Source organism: Hypomesus transpacificus, chromosome 15, assembly GCF_021917145.1.
Source record: "Hypomesus transpacificus isolate Combined female chromosome 15, fHypTra1, whole genome shotgun sequence".
Classification (NCBI taxonomy): domain Eukaryota; kingdom Metazoa; phylum Chordata; class Actinopteri; order Osmeriformes; family Osmeridae; genus Hypomesus; species Hypomesus transpacificus.
In genome coordinates this window covers 843,625-868,516 of record NC_061074.1, presented here as the reverse complement: position 1 = coordinate 868,516, position 24,892 = coordinate 843,625, and the positions used below count along the sequence as shown (strand labels likewise).

The window sequence follows — 24,892 nt, the reverse complement described above, 5'->3', positions numbered from 1 at the left end:
TCCTGTCTGGCAAAAGCTGAGGGAGAGGGCTGGTGGTGGTGTGTGTGTTTGTATGTGGGGGGGGCCTGCTGTGATTAGCCTCGGCCTGGTCTCTGTGAGGAGGAGCTCTGATTGGACAGCAGCCTGGAGGACCTCCACAGAGCCCCCACACTAACTCTGTCCTCCACACCACACGCTCAGGGACTAAAGGACAAAGGGTGTGTGTGTGTGTGTATTCACCACTCCATCATCCCCCCAGAGGTGCCCTCCTACTGTGATGGTCTCTCTGTGTGTGTGTGTGTGTGTCTCCTTCACTCATCCCAGGCCTGATGCATAACACAAAGTGACGTGAACGGTTGGACTCAGTCCTTTTCAAACCTAATGCTGCTCTTCCCAGACCCTGCTGATGACTCACTGACGACAGGAGACATCTGCTGATGCGCCCCAGGTTAGAGGGCCCCATGTGTAGTTGTCACAGTGGTAAGGAGCTGAGAGTGTGTGTGGGCGCATGTGTTAAAAGGGAAAGGAAGTCCTCTCGCCAGACCTGCCAGGGTCAAGGGTCAAAGCCTTTCCCTCCGAAAGAGTACAGGGATGAACACATAGCGTGTGTGTTGGCATGGTATGAGCCGGGGGGGGGGAGATGCGTGAGCACGAGGGGCGTACGTGTGCGCACCACTGCGCATGTGTGTCTCTGTGTGTGTGTGTGTGTCTCTGTGTGTGTGTGTGTGAGACGGGCCCCCTCACCCTTGCCGATGAGCACGCCGATCTTGGAGTCCAGCAGGCGCTCGGCGCGGCCGCAGCTGCGCGTCACCAGCCGCAGCACGGGCAGGAAGGGCCGCACGTCGCACAGCCGCCGGCTCTCGTCCTCCAGCTCCTCATGCACCGCCGCCTGGTTGACGCACTCGAACATGTGGCCCTCCATCTCCCCCAGCGACGGGAACAGGGGGTAGGTCTGGGCCTGCTTCCATAGGAGCTGTGGGGGAGGGGGGGAGGGGAGAAGGGGGGGAATACACGTTTCATTGTCCTGTCAGGAGGGGGGGGGGGGGGGGGGGGGGGGGGGGGGGCAGACGTCTTGCTTTTACGGCACCCGGCGGCTTGCTGTTAAACCCGTCACAAAAGAGGCACGACAAGAAGAGAGACGGTGTCGAGAGTGTGTGCGTGCGTGCGTGCGTGACTGTGTGCGTGCGAACGGGAGAGCGAGAGAGGGGAGTGTACAAACACTGCAAGAGAGAGAGAGAAAGAGAGAGGACGCGAGCTACCGTTCGAACTGGAGCTCGCGGGGGAACGGACGTCACAACGGAGGCCGCGCAACCTTTCCCAACCTGATCCCCCCCCCCCAAACCGCACCGGACCGGCACTTCTCTCTCACAGTGCCCCTTAAATCAACACAGCAGCTCGTTGCCTGGGTTGGATAGTGGTGCAGGGTGAAGCAGGCCAGGGCAGCACAGCTTGGCTCAGCTTGTCTTGGCTCAGTCAGGGAACAAGATAAGAGACAGGAGGACAAAGTCAACTCCACGTGATCCGCACACCTAAAACATCACCGTCGGCCCGAGTTCTCAGCGATTCGTTGCCCGTTTTCCGTTTGCCTTGCCCTTTCGTTCGCAGACGCTCCAGTGGGGTTCGTTTGGAACCCGGTCACACGCACCACTCGGCACTGCCGTGTCTACTGGGACGTGTAGGCAATGGGTTGAGAGTGGACTACAGTTCCCACTGGGACATGGTTTGAAAGTAGGTCAGACTGGGACTTGTGGGCCACAGTGCGAGAGGGGACTGTAATGACGTGGCAAGTGACCCATTGGAGGGTGAACACCGAGTCAACAACAAGGGCCGGTGATGTAACAGCTTGCCTTCCAGGTCGAGACATGATGACAGATCCACGAGCTAATCGGCACATGAATCATGCTACCACCAACCCATAGCTGGCCTAACTCATGCCTCGATGACCGGGTCGAGGAGGTAAGGTTTTTGTCACCGTGTTGTGTGTATGTTTCTCCGTGTGTGAGGCAAGTGGAGAATGAAGAGACGGTGTGGAGAAGAGAACCATCCAGAACAGTCAGGTGTGAACGGAGCAGGGTGAATGCTCCGCAGGGGCTTCCCAGGATCCTAAATCACTGAAATGAGGGCGAATCGGACACTATGGCAACAAACTTGCTCGCTGATTCAGCTCCTTCGCCACAGGTTTTTGCCCTTTTACTTAATATCTTCCTCCTGCATACCTCCCGGGATTTCAAAAGTAAGGTATGCGGGGAGAGGGGGTGAGCGTTGGTGGTTAAGAGACTTCTTATTCGTTTCTGATGAGTGGTTATCCCTATGGGTGGTGTCACTGGATTCATTGGAACCAGCGCAATTCTACTCTTACACAACTTCTGGCTTGGTCACATGGGACAATAACGAGGAGCCACGACAACACTTGAATGACCTCCGAGAGGCAACTTTGTTGTACAGCACGGAACATCTAGACACTCATCAAAAAACGTATCAAAGTAACGAAACAATCATCTCAGGATGTGACTAAGCACTGGTCACATCCTGAGATGATGGTTTAGATTCCTTTGAAGCGTTTTTTCATGTGATGATGCCGAGGCAAAAACAGCGAGGGCACCAGGAATGACCTGAGAGGATCGGGTCCAAGAAAGCACGTGGACGTTTTCCCAGCAACTCTCCAGAAGATGACCAGGCCCTACCTCCGGATCCTACATCCACATCCTTGCATTCCTTTGTCCTGTACACAATGACATCCAAACAGGGCTTGAAGAATTCTACTCTGGTGATTGGCATTATAATTATGTATACATTTTCTCCACGGTTCCAGAGCAGTTCCCAAGGCCGTTAGGACAAGAGCACGGTGTGAGCTGAGGCAAAACACCTCCAGGGAATGCTGGATTTTGCGTTTCTCTTCTTGGAATCGTGGAACCCATGAGACGACTTTTCTCGTCCACTTTTCTGAGAAGTCCTTGTCATAACCGATGTACAGACTAGATCAACACAACCGGAGAAAGACACGGATCATATAACACTGCTTTACTATTTGCCCAGGGCAAACCATTCCCAGGGGTTACCTTGAATTAACGGTTTCCCATTCTCAAATCGAACGACATCATAAACCAACTGTCTTCTCTGTGTCTCTTCCCACAGTTTCGTGCCCGACTCTGGAATAGTCTTTCTCTAGAATCATATCGCAGCAGAGTTCAGGTCCCAACATGCCCTCCAGTAGGAATGAGTGTCAGACTGAATTTCCTTTTAGTGAAAGGTGTGAGACCAGTTCTTTCAGGGACGTCTTCTGAGTGTGTGTGTGTGTGTGTGTGTGTGTGTGGGAGCTGGAGGCGGCTTCCTTGTCCCATCCATCCCATGATCTACAGCAACGTAACCCAACATCAAGACATCCTCACACGTCAGAAAGGGCAGTAGCAGGAAGTGAGGCAGTGTGTCTTGCGGGGGCCCTATTGGCTGTTCTGCTCCTTCTCTTACCCTCCACTTCAAATCATTTGGCCCAAATCTCCCCACTCCCCCCCCCCCCCCCCCCCCCCATCTTCTCCCCTATCTACCCCTCTTTCTGCACCCCCCCCCCCCCCCCCTCCTCCTCCTTTGACGTCATTCTCCCATCAATTTGGCACCCCACCGGCTTTCACAACACCTGCCTCTACCCCTCCACTCCTTGGCCCCGGGGAGTTGCCGAAGCACACTTAGGGAAAAGAAAGAAGAAGAAAAAAAGAAAAGAAATGTGCACAATGTGCGACAGCCTCTGGTTCTAAGTCAGTGGCTCAGTGTGCTTCTCTGCTCCCGGCTCGCAGGCGGAGAGACAAACACTTCTGTGAATCCGAGAGCTCCCCTCAGTACGTGGCAGAACGCTGAATCTGCCGGCCAACTGCTCTCTGAGAGAAGGCCTCTCAGGGAAGACTTTCAAACCCAGAGGGCCGGGAAGAGGGGTGAAGACGACGGCAGGCACTGGACCACAAAGGCAGGTGTGTGTGTGTGTGGGGTGCAGAATTGGAGTCTGCAGGGGAAAACCAAACCCCCCCCCCCCCCCCCCCAAGTCATTGGACAGGCTGTTCTGGGAACAGCGGCCGCCAGGCGGGTGTGTGGCTCTCAGACGGCGCCCGGAGCCTGCAGTCTGCTCGTTGTGGAGAACGAGGAGTTTTGATTCATTCATTCTCATTTTTAGACTTAAGAGTGAAAGCCATGCGCCAAAGGCCACTGAGATTGCCCTCTCTGATGTGAAACTAGCAACAACAAAAAAAGTTTCAACCAGACATCCGGCTCCACATTTCACAGCGTGACACATGGTCACACAAACATTCATGACCAGCACCCCCCACCCGCACACACACACACACACACACTCCCCGTACCAGTTTGATGTGTTGAATGGTGGCCTCGCGTGGCACCCCCATCTGGATGTAGATGCCGGTGGGCAGCAGGAAGTCGACAGTGACCAGGTCCTCTCCGGACGACGCCAGCTGGGAGTGGGCCGCCCACATGTCCAGGAGGTCGGTCATGGCGGGAGGCATGGCAGGAAGAGCCAGCCAGCCTGACCAGAAGGAGCTGGGGAGGGGGACAGACAGTGAATATGCAGCCATAGTTGTAGTTTAACCACTGTCGTTGCCGTAGTTGTAGTTCAACCCAGAGCGATGGAAGAGAGAGTGATGGGCTCCCCCCCGGTTAGGTCCTCCTGGTAAGGCCTTAGGGAGGGTGCAGTAGCCCGTCTTCCCCTACAGAGGGCGCCTCCCCGTGTGAGGCTGCCGCCCGCTGTTCCTGGGTGGACACCAGCGCTCACAGGAATGCCCACTAAGCAAACAGCAGAACAAAAGGTCAGCCTCTCCCCTCCGTCCCCCCTCTTCCCTCACCAGTGACAACCTGCTAACCCCCCCCCCCTACCGGTCGTTGTCAAGGCAAATATCAAAACCAAACCTGGTGAGGGGGCTCCCTTAAGACCACGGTTCGAAATCCCTCTGGTGCGTCAACACAGATTTGGAAGCAAAAACGTCCCGGTTGGTAAGACGTGCCTAGTAAAGGTAGTGGTTCCCGGAATGTTGAAATCAATCCCACACAAACCACTGCCCCAGCGCCAAGCTCACCCTCATCAGTCAGTTACGTACACGTGCCGTATATGGCTGCATGCAAATGGTGTAGACACACATTGCCAGTAAACTTCAGAGTAAAGTGCTAAAGTGCTCCGGCTGCTTTGCTGAAATGACCACAGGCTGGTTTCCACGCTGGCCTCCATCTCACCACAGCGCCTAATAAACTCCTCGGGAACTCCCCTTTCCTAGAGAGCATGTGTGTTAAGTGCCCACCGCACCACAAGTCACACTCCATTTCGGGCTGGATAATACCAGGCCCTTTCGACATCCAAACCAACTCAACCTGCCTCTGTGTTAAATGGCTGACGTTACTGTAGATTCGACTTTCGAATGGGCCTGGATCGTGGCAGTGCTCCGGCCGTTAGGGGCCACCATCACGGCTACAGAACATCATCAACCATGCAAATGAGAAGGGCTCGAAGGCGGGCGATTCCTCTCTGTGGATGACGCCATCTTAAAGGGACAGGAAGGCCCTCCGTACACACACACACACACACTCTCTCTGGACTCAGGCATGGTCACATAGGCTCTCGAGTGTCTCCCAATGCGTGCATTCGCACGCCAGTAAACACACACGCACACGCCTGTGAACACACACACACAGCGAAGAAGCAGACAGGGTGTGACAGACGGATTGTCCCGGATGAGTCCCCGGTCAGACGTGCTGACGAGGCCCGGCCGGTGCTGCCATTGTGGGCGCGAGCCACAGAGCCCACATGAAAGGAAACGTGAGCCCCGGAGTGTGACCCTGACAGGGCGAGGCCCAGCCCATCTCAAGACAATGATCGGCAGTATACACACACGCGCGCATGCGCACGCACGCACGGTGTCTAGTCTTCTCCCTGCCAAGACAAAGCAGCGTTTTGTTTTCGTCGCAGAGTGACTTGCCCCGGAGTTGTGCAGACCTCCGCACGCACAGGTGAGCAGGGTGACGGAGGGCACTGGGGCAGGGAGCCAGAGACTGCTGCTGGGTCAGGTTTCACAGCCGGGGGAGGGGGAGGGGCGGGTGGGAGAACAGAGGACAAGCGGAGGCTAAAGGGGAGGGTGCAGGTGGGACGGCGTTTCTGCGGGGAACTATGGGTTGCTCTCCAAGAGACACGGCCAGCGACGGGAGGGTGTGTCTAGATACGCAGGCCGACGGTGTCTTCTCTCACGGGGAAACTTCTGGAATGGAGATCCAGTGAAACATTGAATCCCACGTCACGTCCAGTAACCCCCAGGTAACAGAACAGTGTTACATACAGTGAGTGTAAGTACATAGCCATGTTGGGTTTAGCATGAAGATCAGACCAAGGGGAGAGATCTGACGAGGTCATCATGTCTGCATGTAGACTACGAATACACTTCCTGCTGGCCACCATCAAAATATAATTGACCTAAAAATCGGACAAATTCTTTTTACATTTCCGAAACCAACGCAATGAGTCCTCTGCTTCTAATCCAAAACATGCTTACCTTGGGGAACGTACTGGGGAACTGCACTGGGCCCCTCCTAAGTAAACACGGCTGTTTGGGTCCAAGTGCACAGCTGAGTGTAAATTGCAGAGGGGGAGAGGGACTGGGTCCCTACAGCTGGATGACCATCCCAAGGTTCTCAGAAGTCTGGCACATCCAAATGACTTCCCAAACTCAGACACCCAACATCAATACAAAGAGGAATACTTTGGAGATACATTTGAACACCCATTCCCCGGACAATGATTTTACTTTGATTTATTTCTATTTTTTTTTATGAATGTGACAGTTATGGCCAGCGAATTGGGGAAGAGTAACCTGTTTCCATGGTAACTGTGATTTTCAGCAAGCCGGGAGACATCTCCGAAGCTTTTGTGCCCAAATGCATTTTGCTTCCCCCGAGCGACAGCCCTTCTGACAGGCCTCTCTCTCTCTCTCTCTCTCTCTCTCTCTCTCTCTCTCTCTCTCTCTCTCTCTCTCTCTCTCTCTCTCTCTCTCTCTGTGAAGCCCCTTACTTTTCTGTACAATGGGACGCGTGTGTGTGTGAGGTTATGCTTTGTGACTAAAAATAACATTGAAAAAGGGATTCAACCCTCACCCACACCCACACCCACCCACCCTTCCCCTATCCTCCCCCTCCCGTCGACCCCGCGCCTCCACATTCTGCTATAAATACAGTAAAAGTGTGAAAGAGTTCACACGCACACACTTCAACCAGGAACATGAGTCAGCTCTTTGGGCTAGTTGAGTGTATAGCTCTACTTTCAGGCAAGTGTGTGTGTGTGTGTGCGCGCGCGCGTGTGTGTGTGGCCCACATTGATCCACGATTGATCTCCACAGGGGCGTCCATGTGTGGTAACATATGCAGAGTGACTGAGTGAGTGAGTGGCAGAAAGGCCTTTAAGCTGGCAGGTGGCATCCACAAGGGTTTGTTTCCTGACAGACAGCTAAGTAGTGTTTGTGTCTCTGTTGGTCAGATGAGATGTGTGTGTGTGTGTAAGTGGTAGGTGGGGGATGTTTGGAACAGCAGAGTAGATTGCAGGGTAAACACTGACTCGACAGCAGAGATCTTGAAAACTGTGACTCACCGTCTCTGTTGTGACTTGACAGGTGTGTGTGAAGTGCTACTAAGTGTGTGTGTGTGTGTGTGTGAGAGGACCCGTCACATCCTCCCGGATTCTGAAAGCCTCCCACGGCAGAATACACACAGGAGTGCTGTGATCTTGAAACAGGAAGTGATGCAATCGAGAGGATGGAACTGCATGACACAATAAACGGTAGTGTTTTCATTCATTCTGAAGGTGCGGTACCTACACCGCAAGCACCCTAGTGAAACACTGAGCCCTGTATCCAGCGTAGTACTGTATCAGAGACGACATGAGCACAGGCGACTGTTTGCACGGCGCCCGTGCGCAGGTAAACGTCAAAAGACTTATCTTTTATTTTTCCATTTGGGGGGAAGGGGGGGGAGTGGCATAAATGCAGTTGGATGACCTTATCTGCACTGCCTCTCTTTCTCCCTCCCTCTTGCCTCGTTCTCTGCCTCTCCCTCCTCGCTTCTCTGGTGAAAGTGTCAAAACGTGAACTCCACCCCCTCTCCCCGCCCCACGCCTCCCAACGTCCTCTCCTTTCCCTCCCATTTCTTTTAGCTTGTCAACACCGCCCCCTTCACCCCCCCCCCCCCCCTCCCCTCCCCCACCTCCCTACTGTAAGTCAAAGAGCCGTAAGCCGCACAGGCTGAGTAACGAGCAGCCAGAGTTACTCAGAGCCCAATCCTCTTAGCCCCACTTATGATATTACATGGAGGGGATGGAAGCACACACACACACACGCGTAATGTGACCTCATAATGCAGCTATGGTGACATCACAGACGGGAACATCCTCCGGCCCCCTCCCTTGGTGGACACAGCACTGCCGCTGGCCTTCCTTCATACACTATTTGTACTTGGCTTTGGGGAAAAAAAGGGTCCGCAAAGCGAATAAGATGGCTACTGTGCTGCCAATTAAGGTCTCACCGATTTTATAATCGGAATGAGTGTATCCTGCATCCAGGACACTATATATAGGGGTACAGTTCATAGTGTTATAGTGACACTCGAAACAGTATGGATCTCCACACCCGACTGTGACATAATAAAGGGCGCACTGCTTCTGACATAAGGATTCCATTTTGACACCTCAGTCAGACATCTTCAGCCTTTACGGTGACCTCATAAAGCAACCCCCCCCCCCCCCCCCAACCCCCCTCCCTCCAGGCCATTCAGATTCCCGGCTCATAAAGTACTGTCTATCCACTAGATAGGGCATCACCCAAATAGAACACCCGCTCTGAAGTCACACACACGTTATTGTGACGTCCATATTGTTTTTCCCCGTGGTGTAGGCCCTGCCCGACAGCGAGGGCCCTGCGTGTATGAGGACCCTCCTACTGCGACACTCTGAGACTCCTCTGAGACCCTGAGGAGGAAGACGCACGCTAAAGGTCTGGTCTTGGAACACAATTCAAATACATGAATAGACGCTCCTTGTCTTGAATCCCCCCCTTAAAAAACGAAAACAGGAATGAAATATGACAACAAAGTCATCGTGACATGAGAGGGTTTGAGCGGGAGAGGCATCCATTAGCCAGTAAGAGATTTCATTTTTCATTCAATTTCATTTTGTCCCCCAAAAATACATAATCGCGTTTAAAAGGAATGTTATGAACTGTGGAGAGACGTAACAGAACAAACTCATTCAAATGAACCAGCAAGTTCTGTCAATCCCTACACTTCTTACTGGTAAGAACGGCTGTCTGCAGACTGTACATGCTGATTGTGAGAATAATCGGATTAGTACTCTTATTTGAAATACATCTATTTGACATCAAGTGAAGAGGTCATTTTCTACCTTGACACTGAAGGACACGTGTGAGGCAAGTGTACATGGTGGAGTATACAATGATGTGGTGTTTAAGGCTCCTCTGTAGTGAAAGCATGAGAGGGCCGTGCAGAGCAGAGGGCCGTGCACAGGACAGAGGGCCGTGCACAGGACAGAGGGCCGTGCACAGGACAGAGGGCCGTGTACAGGACAGAGGGCCGTGTACAGGACAGAGGGCCGTGCACAGGACAGACACGGGTGGGTGTTTGGTCAGGAAGGATAAAACGACAGAAGGAGGGACTGTGGGAAAGGAGCAGTGTGATATCTGGGAGTTCTCTCTGCTCGCAGCCCGGAGACACACCGACGTCTCAGCACAACGCACCGCTGAGTCTATGAGCGAGTCGTTCTCCGGGACGTAGTATTTCTGAACGGCCCACGTGTCTGCGTCTGGACTCGGGTAGTGCCCGGGGCCTGAGTCATGCGTTCGGGCCAAAGTAGATGGGAGGGAGTTTGCAAACCTTTGGCGCTGGGAGAGCTTGTGAGGGAACAAGGGCTGCATGCTTAGGAACAGGCCCTGCATCTCACACTCAGGTAGAGGGGAAAGGGGGTGAAGGGAAGACAGATTGTTTTCCTGCGCGACGAATCCCAACGCCGGAGGCCGGAGTTTGTGTCTGTTTATGTTTAGCAGGACTGACATTGGTAACAAAAAAAAAAAGTTGTCTCTGAGTGTGCGTGTTGAGAAATTAAACTGTTGAAAATTGTGACATTTTAGAGATTAGGAATGGAGAAGCAAGTCCGGAGAGCAGGGAAGGAGGGAGGGAGAGAACCACAGAGACAGAGAGACAGGGAGACAGAGAGAGAGACGCAGAGACAAAGAGAGACAGAGACAGTGAGACAGAGACTCCCCAACCTGGGTCCTGTAGGATGCGGATGAGATGGGTGGGAGAGAGGGAGAGAGAGATGAGCAGGGAAGGAGCACTCTCTTTCGCTCGGAGTGTGACTGACATGAAGTAAGAGGGCCGTTAAAAGGGAAACAGTGACGTAAAGCTGGATCCAGCAGAGGAGAATGGCAAGATAGGGAATGAGATAAGTGGAGAAAGTGTGAGAGAGAGAGAGAGAGAGAGAGAGAGAGAGAGAGAGTTGAGGACACGGGGTGATGTTCGACGGAGGTGCGTCTTCGGTTACAAATACCTCTGCTGTGCGTGCTAATGCACTCTGCGAATCTTTCAGTGTGGTGTGACTCAGAAGTGGATCAGTTGAAACAAACAAATATTGAAAGAATGTGGCTACAGCTGCAAATACGAGAGTGAGAGAGTGAGAGAGAGAGAGACACAGACAGATGGAGAGAAATGATTAAATCCAACATCAAATGTGTCTGTGCCTTTAATAAGATGTCACCATATTATGTTCATGTAAAATGGGGGGGATTGAGTTCATGTTCTATTGAAGTCCTATTATGAGTGTGTGTAGGATTTTGTGTGTACTTGTCGGGGGGGTTGTGTGTGTGTGCGCGTGTGAGATTGACAGCGGGTGAGTCAGATGTGCCGATCTGATGTTCCATGGGATCTGATTCATTTCACAGTCATAAAAGAAATGCACACACACATGCATGGCGACACACCTGCACAAACACACACACACACCAATTTAGCAAGGAAGTCTCCATGACATCGTCAGTCCCCCTTTTCACACCTCCCCTGTGAGAGGAGGAGGGGGGGGTGAAGGAGGAGAACCAGAGCTGGAATGGGTCTTCTCTAGAATCCTACCAACAGTTTCAAAGAAAACGTCAAAAACACGAGTAAAAAGGAGAGAGAAAGGGATGGAAGGCAGGATGAAACGGAGTATTGGGAGGGAGAGAGAGATCGAGAGCGAGCGAGAGCAAGAGAGAGAGAGAGAGAGAGAGAGAGAGAGGGGGGGGGGGGGAGAAAGAGAGAGAGAGAGAGAGAGAGAGAGAGAGAGAGAGAGAGAGAGAGAGAGAGAGAGAGAGAGAGAGAGAGAGATGGAAGGCAAAGCTACAATGCATGAGTGTGCTGGCTGGGCTGGGCCTCCACAATAGACCTCTGTCCCAGTCCAGCTCGGCGGCTCTGTGTGTGTGTCTTGTCGCTGGTGTCAGTGAGGACAGTCCCGTGCCCAGCACAAACACTACCCTTGTATCACCCGTACGCCCCCCCCCCTTCCCCATCATCCCCGTTGCCCTCCCTGCCCCTAACCCCCCCCCCCCCCCCCCCCCCCCCCCCCCCCCCCCCCCCCCCCCCCCCCCCCCCCCCCCCCGCTCAGAGACAACCGCTCGGCAGAGGGAGCTCAATGCAGCACAGAGGCCAAACACTGGGGCCTGGGGGGGCACAGGGGTTAAACAAGTTTAGGTCACATGCGCTCAAACACACACACGCGTCTGTGGTCTAGTCGGTGGACATGGACCTTTCCGAGACTTTCACATGCTGTATGGTAGACCCCCACGCACAGCTCCCAGGGGTCAACCAGAACACACACACACACACACACGGTGTTTGGTCTGCACACTGCCGATGAGGGAACAGGTGGTAGAGTGGTTCAACAAAAGTTGCTGTGAACTCCCTTTTGTATTCATTTTTTAATCTTCAAAAACAAGGAAGGATATTACCAGAAGAACGACTGGTTCTACAGAAGCTCACAATTTCTTATCTTTTCCTCATCGGTATTCAAAGCAACCTCCCCCTACACACACACACAAACACTTTCTAAGGAAAAACCACAAATGCAAAGCAGTCAAGTCTAATCAGATCCCATGAATAAAAGAAAAGATTAAGTGTCAAAACAAACCAAGGGTATAATTTCCACGGCCTACTCTTCTCTACCTACCTTCCCCCCCCCCCCAAACCCCCCCCCCCCCCCATCGATTCCTCCACCTCTTTCCCAAATCGGAGATAAGCTACTGGGTGTCTGGAGTTGAACGGCCCTCCCCTTTCTCCCTAGTGATGGTGCTAACAGCTCTGGGTCTGGTCCTGTCCTGCTGCCGCAACCGCATCTCTCTCACGGCAAGGACACGTCTTTGTTCAGTCACACACACGCGTGCGCGCACACACACGCACACTCTTTGCGAAAATAAAGTAGTACATTGAGGAAGTTGGTTTTGCTGAGTAAACGTGGAAACTGTGACGGCGATTGAGGTGACGACAATAGGCGACTTATGATGTCAGAGAGGGCCTCAGGCGGTTGTTCCTCAACGATCGGATGTCAAGAGGCTTGTTCTTGCCACTCTGTCACAACCTTTTACCCAACACAGTCCATTCCCAAGCCCTCGCAGGTTTTCCCCGACGCCGACGACGTTTCCAGAATGAGACGTACAAATTGATTGTCTGCTTGGAAATGTACGTTCTCACTCGGCGAGCACCTCAACCTCACCTTCTCAGCCAAGAGAAAAGCGTGTGTGTGTGTGTGTGTACCTCAGTGGTCAGTCATGCTGCTTCTGACATTGGGATGTTTGACACATTAACCCCTTGTTGAACTCAATTTCCCTTCTCTCCTCTCCCGTTTTTCTTCCGTGCATCTTCCCCTGGTTAGCACCTGGGCTGAGGCATACTGCACCAGTTACCCATCCTCCCATATCAGTCCCCCTCACTGCTACCGAGAGAGGAGGAGGAGGAGAGGAGAGGAGGAGGAGAGGCGGACAGTGGACCGAGCGCAGCGGACAGCGACCGGAACCGCGGGATAAAAATAACATTGAGCTGCCGTGCATGTGGCGCGACGAGACACACTCGCAAACGCGCGTGCAGCACGCACACACATTGTCGACTCAGAGGAACGTGCACTCACTCACACACACACACACACACACACACACACACAGCGATAAGAGACGCTCACTCCTCCAGTAATGGGGAGATGGTTTGGCTCCGGTCTTCTCCTCCCACTAAGGCCACATGATGCCCAGGAACATTGATTGCCAGGGATACTGTGTTCTAGTAAGTGATACTCACCCATGGCTGTCTCTTCTTCCGTTTCTGTCTCTCTCTCTCCCTCTCTCCCCTGCCCACCCCCCCATCTTTCCCTTCCTCCATCCCTCTGGTATCCCTTTTCATTCAGTGAACCGAGTGCACCATCTCACAGGAAGTGGTCAAAAATCATGTTTGCGTGAAAGAACTCAATAATACCAGCAATATCGGCACACCGTATACAGTTTAACCATGACGTTCCGTCATTGGTGACATTGCTGAATGTGTAGCCTTACTATTATTCAATTGAATGTGTCGGGCAACCATCTCCACACTAGGACTATGTGTAGTCAACTGAAGACTGCTAGTCCCTACAGTGCAGGCTAGCCTCCCATCCACTACAGTGTGGAGGCTGTCTCCCAGAGAGCATTGGGGGCATTACACAGAGTAATAAGAATAGGCCATTGGGGCAGGGTTTCCTAGGATTGTGTGCGTAAGAAGGTTGCCAATTTGCCAACGTTTTTTATAAAAAAAGATTTTTTTAAAAAAGGTACAAAAACAAAAACCCTAACTCTCCACAACACCCCTCCCCCCACCCATGTTTCAGGAAAGCTACGTTCAGCTGCTGCGTTGCTGAGACGGCGTTCTGGGAATGGTCCGAGCGGCGCCGGCGGTACCGTCGCGCATTGGTTTTTACGCTCGGCTGGAAAGGGAAGGTGCTCGGCGAGCCGCTTGGAACGTCATAAAGATTGTGCGCTCGGCGGTGATGCCGGATGAGTTGGAAGGAGCCTCCTGATCAAAGAGACAGGGCCTAAGTGAAGATAACTGGATCAGGCTGGCTTTCCACATGAATCCAAATGACAGTCGGGGCCGAGGGGGGAGGGAGTAGCTGGTTCGAGCATTATTGGCAGACGGTATTGAGTGACAAAAGGCTAGAAGGCTGCTATGCTACAAAGTGACAGATTTCCGGCCCTGGGTACCTGGTTGCAGCTGGAATGCGTGTGTGCGTCAGTGTGTTGGTGTGCGTGTGTGTGTGTGTGTGTGTGTGTGGGAGGTGGAGTGAACAGCTGCCAAGACTCTTATTCATTTGCACCTGCCTACAGACACACAGTGTAGATACAAACCCTACCTTAGGTACAGTACATTTCACTGAGTGCACAACAAGCACCCCTATGTACATTACGTACACACAACCACACACGCTTTCTCTCTCTCTCCTGCTATAAACGAATCAAAGACCAGCCTATAAACTGAGGGTAGTAAGGTTGTTAAAGTCCAGTGTTGTTAGCCAGGCCAGACTGGGTGTAAGCCAGGCCAGACTGGGTCTAAGTCAGACCAGACTGGGTCTAAGCCAGGCCAGACTGGGTCTAAGCCAGGCCAGACTGGGTGTAAGCCAGGCCAGACTGGGTCTAAGCCAGGCCACACTGGGTCTAAGCCAGGCCAGACTGGGTGTAAGCCAGGCCAGACTGGTTGTAAGCCAGGCCAGACTGGGTCTAAACCAGGCCAGACTGGGTCTAAGTCAGACCAGACTGGGTCTAAGCCAGGCCAGACTGGGTCTAAGCCAGGCCAGACTGGGCCTAAGCCAGGCCACACTGGGTCTAAGCCAGGCCAGACTGGGTCTAAGCCAGGCCAGACTGGGCCTAAGCCAGACCAGCCAAGCTGGATCTACAGAGCAGTGTGAGGTTGAGGCCCAGACAGCTGGGACTGGGCCCTGGAGAAGAGCAGGAGCATAGTCCTGCCTTCCCTGGAGACGCCATGCAGGATTCCAACATTCCCCACCTGTCAGGACACTACCCTACCAGATTCCAGCACACACACACACACACACCTTACTTGTTCTCTCCTGGAGTCTCTTATTTCCCGTGGCTCTGCTGCATGCTGGGAGAGTCTGGGGTGCTGAAGGGACACTGCATCTGTGGACAGAGGAGGAGGAAGTCGGTCAGGTGTGTGTGTGTGAGAAAGAGAGAGGTATAAGAGGGAGTGAGTGAAAGGTGTGGAAGTGTCTGAGTAGAAAGAGAGAGATCGACTGGGGGACTTGTGCTCTGTACGTGTGTGACTAAGTGCATCCGAGTGCATTCAGTACTTCACGGTGGCTCTCCCCCTCCCTCTCCAGTCCTCCATCTCTCTTGTTTTCCTCTCTCATCAACACCTCACTCTCTCCCTCTTTCAGCCTGGCCTCCCTCCCTCACCTAGCCTCCCGGTCTTTCTCCGGCTTGCGCTCAGTCCGTGTCACATTTGAAAACATTGCTGAGGCTCCAGAATATCCCTCAAAGCAACGCATCGACATCCAGCACAAAAACACTTATCCCAGAATAGAAATTCCAATTACACAAAACTGAATCTGAGGGTATTGGACCGAATACCACTGCTTGCTCGTGCGCCAAAAGCCATAAAGTACATTCAAAAGGAATGCGTGAGACAGAAAAGGGGCAAAGAGACAACGTTGTGTATCATCATTTTGAGTAGATCACACAGAACGGCCTTCTAACAGTCATTCCCGTTTATTCATTCGAGTTCAGCAAATCTCCGCTAATGGCTGTTGTGAGTTCTCAGCAACAGATGGCATGGAACTCGAGCCCCGTCCACTTATCTACAGCCCAGGCCACTTTTTAGGCCACTTAAACCAGACAAAGCTCTTTGGGGCTACTGTTGCGCGTCCGACAAGCTTCGGTACCGTTTACCGTACGCACTCATTGTCTTCACATGTGCACTCGTCGGAGATGGAAGACAGGGATGTTAAGGAGGCTTCAATCATCAAGGAAGACCTGTTGAGATGTAGCCCTAAAACCTCAAGGTTTCTAAAACTCAAGACTGAGTGTTAGAGACTTCCTGCGTTTTCCCCGTAGGTTCAGATGTTCCTAATCTTGTTTACAAGGGCGTGACCTTATGGCCAAAAAACAACAACAAGTGTGTGTGTGTGTGTGAGTTACATTAACAAAGCTATACTACAACTTATATAATAGGCATTTTGTGGGTGAGTAGAAGGTCGTCTACTAGGTTTCAAACTAAATACTTGTGTTTCCACCAGACATGACAGATCATCTCTCCAGTCCAGACAACTGGGACACAACACATATGCCTTCATCCCAGAATTCCTTGCAGTGGGATGTTTCATTAAACAACTTACCTGCTTCTTCTATGGTACTGCTGCTTGCATATTTCTTGGTCTAAGAAAGTATGGGGATTCTTGAAAACCATTACTCCATAAAAACACTGATCAGTATCAATTTAACCGTATTGATTATCGATTGTGTGTATTTGAAGTCTGAAGTACTATGAGGAGAAGATTTCAAACAGACTCTGAAAAGACACACTAGCATCACACACTAATATCTGTTCCCCAAACAGTCATCACCACATGACAAATGACAGACACAGACAGAAACACACACACAAACGACAATGAGTGCTACCCATTCATGCTCGTTCCAGGAACTGTCTGGCTGTTGAACATCACGATAAGATCTTTAGTCTGGAGAGTCAATGTTTAACTGACTGGATGGATTCATTGCAGCTGTGCTTATCACAGAAGAGGCTATCACATGACCAACCAGCATCCGTATGTGTGTGCGAGTGCGCGCGTCTCGTTACATTTCCCATCCCTAAACATGTGCACGCACGCACATTTAGGGATTTTTCCCTGTTAGCGTACTGGTCAAAAGTTCCTTTGACTACCTAGCCAATAGCTATGCTAATTGTGTGTTGCTAAGCTAACGCTAGGCGACACTGGAGCCCCTTGACTGTGAACATTCCCATATCATGTCTGGCGGTATTGATCCTTCCGAGCAACAAGGCACAGCTACACATACGAGGAAAGAGAGGGAGTGCGATATTACTGGAATTCCAGGGACGTCTAAGCTGCCTAGTGCCACAGAAAAGCGCCCTTGTTTGTAGAGCGTGATCCACAGGCTAAAAAAAACATAGGCCTCTTCATTGAAGGCAAACGCTTGCAGGCTTGTGGCGCTAGCTAGCCGAACAATGCTAGCCGGACATTCACAATGCACAATGTAGGGGCTAGTGACGCAGGCTATGAGAGCTGGGAGCGTACAAGCTTACGCAGACACTGACACCCCCCCCCACCCACCCACACCGCCCCCCAACACACACACACACACACTCCACCTAGTATGGAGAGTACAAGTACAATCAACATGCAAACACACATACCTGCAGAATCACCCTCTGAAATCTACCAGCTTTGGCGTCCTCCCAAACCGTCCCACCCTTTTCACTGTACAAACACCCCAGAGGCTGACTCGGGGCTTCCATGCCTCTCTCCTTCTCCCTTTTCAACCTCTCTCCCAACCCCCCTCTCCCGGCGCACACAAAACCCCCGTTTTCAGTCTCCCATCACACACATTTAGTCCAAACACACCCACACCCACACACACACACACACCCCTTCCACTCCTCCACCCATCCTCTTATTGTGGAATGCGAGGAATGAAGGATTCTCAAATCACCAAGGACCGCATCGTCAGTCCAAGAGCTGCTGATAAGAATGCTGTATCCTGAACAGTTTCACCGTCAACGCTAACCAAAGACAATTCACCGTGTCTCAAAGAGTTGTTTTGAGTTGTGAAACTAAACTCACAGCCCTTTCCAGTGTTACAGGCTCACCTAAACGCATGCCCGGAGAATCAATTACCCACCCCCTCCTCCTCACAACACTTACTGCCCCAGTGGGGCAACTCGCTGCTCCTGGCTGGAGGCATCAACGACAATGGAAGGTGGGTTTTAGGACCCTGGGGCTGTATTGTAAACGGGCCTCCTGAGGGTTAATGACCTAATCTTGACAAAAGGCCATGTTTTTTTTTGTTGTACCTGGGTTAGCCGCACCTCTCTCTCTCAAGTCAATAACATAATGGTGGAGCGTTGACACACAGTTGAAACAATAGGTACTGTGGCCTTCATCGAGGACAGCTTTCTGGGTCGAAGACTGGAGGATTTTTCATGAACTCATCTCCTTTCATTTCCTCTGCAGGCCAGAGGCGCATCGTAGAGCCTTTGATGACATCACTTCCACCTTTCAAATCGCATTTGGCTCGGTTATCACGACGGAAAGGACAAAGGAAGTAGGACATTCCAAAAAAAGAGGGATGAAACGACTGTCGATTTCAGATGTCCACAGGGTAGAGTTTGTGAACGTATGCGGGCGTGCTGGCTCGACGCGAGCGAGTGAGGTGGTCGCTGAGGAAGGCTCTCACACACACACACACACACACACACTGATAGGTCTAGCCTGGGAGAGCATGCTCACATGGCACAGGAATGCAGGGAAACACAAACATTATGGACTGACCAACGACAGGGCCCTCGAGGGGGTATTGCAGAATGCCCGACGTCATCATGGCTGACTCGTAAACAAAAGGTCCCTGTCTATCTGTCGCAAACACAACACACACCCACACTGGGAACGCTTGCCACACACACAAAGTGACACAAACACCCCCCCAACCCCCACATGCTTCGTCCAAGGTAGTACACGACGCACGCTCGCGCCGAAACTACCACCACAACAAGGTCATCGGGTGCATGCTTTATCAAAGCACTCTATGATTGCAAGTGGGCTAAGCGTCCCATTTTGTGTGTTTGTATGTTGAAGAGCGTATAACGTGCATGTTGCACCGTGTGCGAGAGTGTGTGTGGGAGTTGATCCCCTGGAGTGTGTGAGACAGCCTGTGGCCTTTTCTCATCTTTCTCCCTATTTATAGGGCCCCGTTGTGAAAGGGAGGGCTGTGTGTGTGTGTGTGTGTAGAGTTCCCTAGGATGCTGTAAATCAGTTACCTTCTGCCTGCCTGACTGAACAAAGGTCCGTCTCGGCCCGGGGCAACACACAAATTCAGGAAGAGAAGAAATGTAGTCACTGAGCATGTGTCCGCGGAGACACAGTATGGGGAGATCATGTGAAGGTAGACAAAGTCCCTGCTTGAAGAGGAAACCGAGAGATAGCGGAGCAGACCAGGCCTGGACGTCCTTATGCAACAGGGGCCCCCCGCTCCTTCAGCTGGCCTGGATCGGAGCAAGTTCATCGGGTTTAAAGCTCGTCACTGTGCCTGGATCCATAACGCATTAAGCACCGGGTTTACTGTTTCTGGTATTAAAATATGATATAAACATACATTCAAATCTTTTTCCCAATTGAGGTTTGTAAAAAAAAAAAAACATTAGTTTTTTTCAATGCAGGTGTCAGGTTACAGGCAGACACTAGGGCTGATGATGTAACATGTTTCTATTCTCCTATTCCATATGGGGTGATCAGGACACCTAATGTTGTACATCTCAAGTCCTTATAAGATGTGTGTAGGCATCTGTGGGTGCATGTTGTTTATAAATAAACAGCAGAGTGGAGCTATGTGGGCAGGATAAGGATGTAGGTGGTGACACTATCGCTAGCTCACACACACACACACACACACACACACACACACACACACTTTTACGTGGGCTATGAAGGCACAACATGTTTAAATGTATAACTGCTTCCATGTTTAAATGTATAACTGCTTCCATGTTTAAATGTATAACTGCTTGGTTGGTTTGTGTGTGTGTGTGTGTGTGTGTGTGACCGAATTTAATAGGTTGAACTCACCAACCTTATAACATCCACCTGGCCCATAGAACTGCCAGCTTTTCGGTAGAGTAGCTGGCTATATAGCTTGTGAAGGGCAGTTGTCATGTGAGTGTGAAGCCTCTAGTTTGAAGCCCAAACTGCGTCCCAACACCCGTACTACCATACTTTGTACTATTCCCGAAAATCTTTTCGTATGTTGCAATACAGTACACCCCGAATATTACGAATACGTCCTGCAACATAAGGTAGCATTTTGCAGCATGCGAGCAAGCATGCTTTTGTGGGAACCATGTAGAGAACATTAACCAGTTCAAGGCAAGGTCTAAGTACCATGTCTCATTTGTATGCATACTGCATGCACCAGTGCGTACTGTGATTGGGAAGCTGCAGTACAGTACGTACTCAAAGTGAAAAGTGATGGTTTGTGATTCGGGGGATGAGAAGTGAGGGAGGACACTGATCAGCGACACGTTTCCACGTGTAAGAGTGTGTGTGTGTGCGCGTGCGATGTGTCTGAAGCAGAGACGGACGGGGAGATTCCGTGTGAGGGCAGCGTTGCCATGGTGAGGAGCAGGAATTGTTTCTCGGGTTTCAGCGTGGGTCAGTTCCAACGCTGCAGGCTACGACTACAGAACACAGCCCCCGCGCCTTCCGTCTCCTTTACCTCTCTGCACCTTCACCTGAGCGTAGGCAAGACTTCCCTCCATCCACCACGGCATCTCTTCTCCTCGACCACCATCAGCCTTCCTTTCGTTGCCTCGGAACTATTTCAAACCCTCCCCAAACGCCTCCATCTCTCCAAGCCTTCCGCCCTACCTCCTTTCCCCCTCCATCTCTCGCCAGTCTTCCCTGCCACAGTCCTCCCCGACAGCAGACGACTCTGCCCGTCTTCTGGACGCGGGCTTGTCTCTTTCTACCTTGAACGCTCACCGCGCCTCTCCTCCTCGGGCCTTCTGCTCTTCCTCTTTTCCTTTCCCCTTGTTCAGGTCCTCGTCGACGCCACTCTTCCCTGCATTCCTTGGCAGGTCGCGGCTTGCTGTACAGGAAGGAGAGGAGAATTCCACGTAGCTCTCCCCTCTCTCTCTCCAGTTTCTGCTTAGCTTAGCGCGTCCTGAACACTCCAATCTTGGGATACTGTGCGTGTATTTTGAATTGAATGCGTTTTCCATAGATTTGGATTGAATGTGTGTGCAATAGCGCGAGTGGACGTATAGGACTGCCCACATTCAGAATGACAATTCAGGGCCGAATGGGGCTGTTTCACAGAGCAACTAGTGACCTACCTGACAAACACACACACACACCTCCCCCTACCCACGCAGACAGACAGATACACACAGACAGTACCACCCGCCTCCCTCCCTCCCTCTGCCTGCCTCCAGATTTGAGTCTCAGAGAGGATGTTACACAAGCCATCACCGGCAGTGAGGCCTGATTACTTTAGAACTGTGACAGCAGGAAGTGCGTGTCAGTTAGTGTAAGTCTGTGTTTGTGCGTTTCAGTGTGCGTTTCATGTGTGTGACTACAATCTGTATGTGTGTATGCGTGTGAATGCATGTCTCTCTATGAGGGCACCTGTATGTGCGTGCTTCAATTAAACACGCACTTGAAATGTGTGTGCGTGTGTACACACATGCACACACACAGAGCCAGTGACTCTGTGCATGCAAAGCTACTTCTATTCCACCTCTCTTAAATGGAGCTGTCAATCATACATCTCCAACTCAGTCTAAGAGACTCAGCAGAGAGCAGCCTGTCACAGAGAGAGAGCAGGAGGCAGACAGCACAGAGACAAAGACAGAGACACGGGAAGCAGGTGTCTTGATGCTGGTGGAGGGCTGCCAATCAAAAACCCAGCTGGACTGAACATTTACCCACGCACATTTCTCACCGCTAGTTCTTTTTGTGTTGTGTGCTTCAAACCCGTTTCTACAATATATTTCATCCTTCAATTCCTTTCCTTTCCCATCCTTCCCCTCTAGGCTCCTGGTATGCAGGGCCTACTGGAACATGTATCCTGTATTGTCTTGCCCGCGGGGGTGAACCGACGGGACCACACTGAAACAGGAAGTGACATCGGAACACTGGGACAAAGCCCTCTCAATGGGACGCAGGTCTTTCCGATGCATGACGAGCCATTTCCTGGGAGAGGTCAGTTTGGAAAGCCAGCCCAGGGTTGTGTCGAGGCCTGTGTCGAGACGGGGAGCATGACGTCCGACTGCCTCATGAGTCGCCCTCGCAGCACAGAGGAGGCCCGGAGGAGACCCGCCCTCCACACACGGGCAGCCAGCCAGCCGACAGCTCGTGCTGGATCACTAACGCGTTCACGCGTGCCATTGGCCAAATCCGCAGGCACTCAAACCCTGAGGAGAGGTGGGAGCTGCTCGAGGATGTCCATTTGAAGATGTGGACCGGAATGTTGTGTGCTGAACAGGGAGTGAGCGCGTGCACCCACACGCGGTAGCCTGTCACGCGTCAATTTCGACCTTCCAAAGAAAATGACGGTAGTGCTGAATGATAATCACGGTTACCCGTACGGGAGTTTAAAGAGTGTGTGTTCTCAAAGCATGAGAGATCAATATATTTAAGTACATCTATCCACGTTGTGTGGGTGTGTGTCACATGTTTTGGTGTGTTAATGACCAAGACATATGTATATTGTATATATACATTATATATATATCATCAAATGTGTGCTCAGCACAGAGAGCTCTTACATGACTTAGAGAATTGCCCTATTCATGGCTCCAATCACCACCACCACATCTCCCCAGACCTCGTGTGGTAGTGCTCAGGGGGTAGGGGCTTTACATGGTCAACACTTACATCACACACACACACACAGTTTCTATCCCTGCTGGTCCCCTGACCTGTGACATCATCACCTCCCCCGTCCTACTGGCCAGACTTACTGTCACATGGTGCTTGAGTCCCAGCCCAATGATGATTCACAAAAACAATCACCAGCACATTCATAGACTGTCTGTCACTATAAACCTCAGATATGTTTGAATCCAGTCACTCTGTAAGGCCATTCAAAACAAACAGTAGCCTTGAGGGCAGTCAAGTCTGTCGGTACAAACATCTTCATCAACAAGATAACAGCAGTACTTTCCATGGGAGTGTGAATAGCAGGTGGACAAAAACACATGACTGAGCACTCAAATCCCTCTCTGCCTTGTTGAAGACCGGAGACATCCCCGCGGAGGAGGGGGAGGAAAGGAGAATGCCAGACATGCTCCAACACGCATCGTATTTACAGTAGCCTATTAGCATACACGAAACCCATTCTGAAATCGAATAAGGCCACAAATAAAACGTCATTATCCAAGAAAGTGTGGCCCCACTTCTTTTGTCTAGCAAGCCTAAACTATTATATCCTAATGACAATTCGGATCTCATTATTAAAAAGATACAAACGTAGAACACCGGCAGAGCCAAAAAGTGAAGTGAGTGTTGAAAAGTGTTAGAGCCTCATAATATCTGGCTATATGACTCAAAGGCAGTTTAGGAGCGCTACAATTAACTACCATATAGCAACAAGGGTAAATTGGTTTGCAAGGTGTATGAACCGACAAAACATATCGAATGGGTTCGTATATGCTTCATAATTCTCATACGATAACAGAATTGCAAGGTGCATATATTGACATATCACAACGGCTGAGTTTAAATATGCTTCATAATTCTCATGCGATAACGTAGCGTCTCGGGTGCTTTTGCATGTTCAAACAGCATAACAAGAGGACAATGTTTGGAACACAGACAGGAAAAGGTGCGTCGAGCGCTAAGTGTCCATAACAACAATTGGCTACGCTAAGTGACAGTCCCTAAATCCCGACATAACACATGGAAGAACATAAGTTGGCAAGAATGTCATTGCACTGTTAAAAGGTTGCCGTTCCTCTACATTCCTATTCAAAAACGAGGAACCAAATGCTCACTTTTGAGGTACATCATCGACCACAAGTGCAAGAACGTAGCTTTAACACTTCAAACGACCGGTGAATTTGCCTTTCAATGAAGCGTATGACACCAAGTCCAACTCGATCGACGCACTCATTAAAGGTATAGAGGAAGGGGAAAAAGACATGGATTTACCTTGGGGTACTCTTCTGCTTTCAATTGTAGAATACTGAACATACGTTCGGGAAAATAGTCTCGTTTTCCTGCTCAAAAGGATCCAGAACACTGAAGAGTTTGGTTTCAAATCTGAGTTACGCTTCAGAGTCCGTAAGCCCCGTGTCTTCCACGCAGGACAATGCCTAGCGCAGGTGGGCAGATAGGCGTCGCTTCCTGTTTTTCAGAAGGTGCACACCACGGACACGCACTACTTAGCTGCTCTTATTTTTTTCCGTCCGCCTCCTATTCCCCTCCCTGTGTATCAGCTCTAGCAACAGTGCTCTAAACGGCAACGCTCTCCCTCATCTACAGCCTACAACCGGCTCAAAAACTTCGGGGCCGTGAGTTCACCCGGAAATAGAAAGTTCTTACTGATGAATTATCGGAAAAATCATCTCTAATGCGTGCATGTTGGCCCAGTTCAGTCAATCTGGAATGTCTCATTATTATCTACGGAGGTCGTGCCGAGCGGTTCCTAGCTAAATGCCCAGGGGCGGGAATAATATTGAAATGTCTTGAAAAACATTATGTAGTCTATGTACAAAAAAAAGAAGGGGAAAAAAGAAAGAAAAATTATAAACGAAAAAAGAGGCCCAGAAAGGATCACATGCTAACAAGATGAAGGTTCTCATGACAGTATTGCCAAGGGCAGAATTAGGCTACATGCTCCAAGTTCTGTTCTTAATTCTGTTGTTTATCCCATGATAGACCTAGCCCCACTTAAGGATCACCTTGGTTCAGATCAACAGCTGGCGAATTGTCAAATTACAACACAAATCCATAGTGCTATATGTATGCCATTTAATTTTCCTTTTGCTTCACGGCGACATTTCATGGTAGGCGACACTAACTAAATGATGAGCACTGCCGCCCCCTGGTGACAACAAGGGCAAAGCCTTGGAGTACAGA

General features: G+C 51.0%; 1 protein-coding gene across 4 annotated transcripts in view; it reads right to left on the bottom strand.

Moving 5' to 3' along the window:
- Positions 1-24,383, bottom strand: part of pik3cb (phosphatidylinositol-4,5-bisphosphate 3-kinase, catalytic subunit beta) — a 40,260-nt gene extending 15,877 nt beyond the window's left edge. Inside the window, exons 1-4 of one of the 4 annotated variants that reach the window (XM_047035210.1) lie at positions 23,963-24,383; positions 15,121-15,200; positions 4,329-4,521; positions 724-952 (exon numbers count right to left, since the gene is read on the bottom strand). In XM_047035210.1, coding sequence (XP_046891166.1) covers positions 724-952; positions 4,329-4,487 — 388 coding nt within the window. In that variant the 5' untranslated portion in view covers positions 4,488-4,521; positions 15,121-15,200; positions 23,963-24,383. Of the gene's footprint in view, positions 1-723; positions 953-4,328; positions 4,522-15,115; positions 15,201-17,454; positions 17,578-23,962 lie in introns of those variants that run through there. The other 3 variants (XM_047035208.1, XM_047035207.1, XM_047035209.1) reach the window with 3 other exon arrangements.
- Positions 24,384-24,892: the final 509 nt, after the last annotated feature.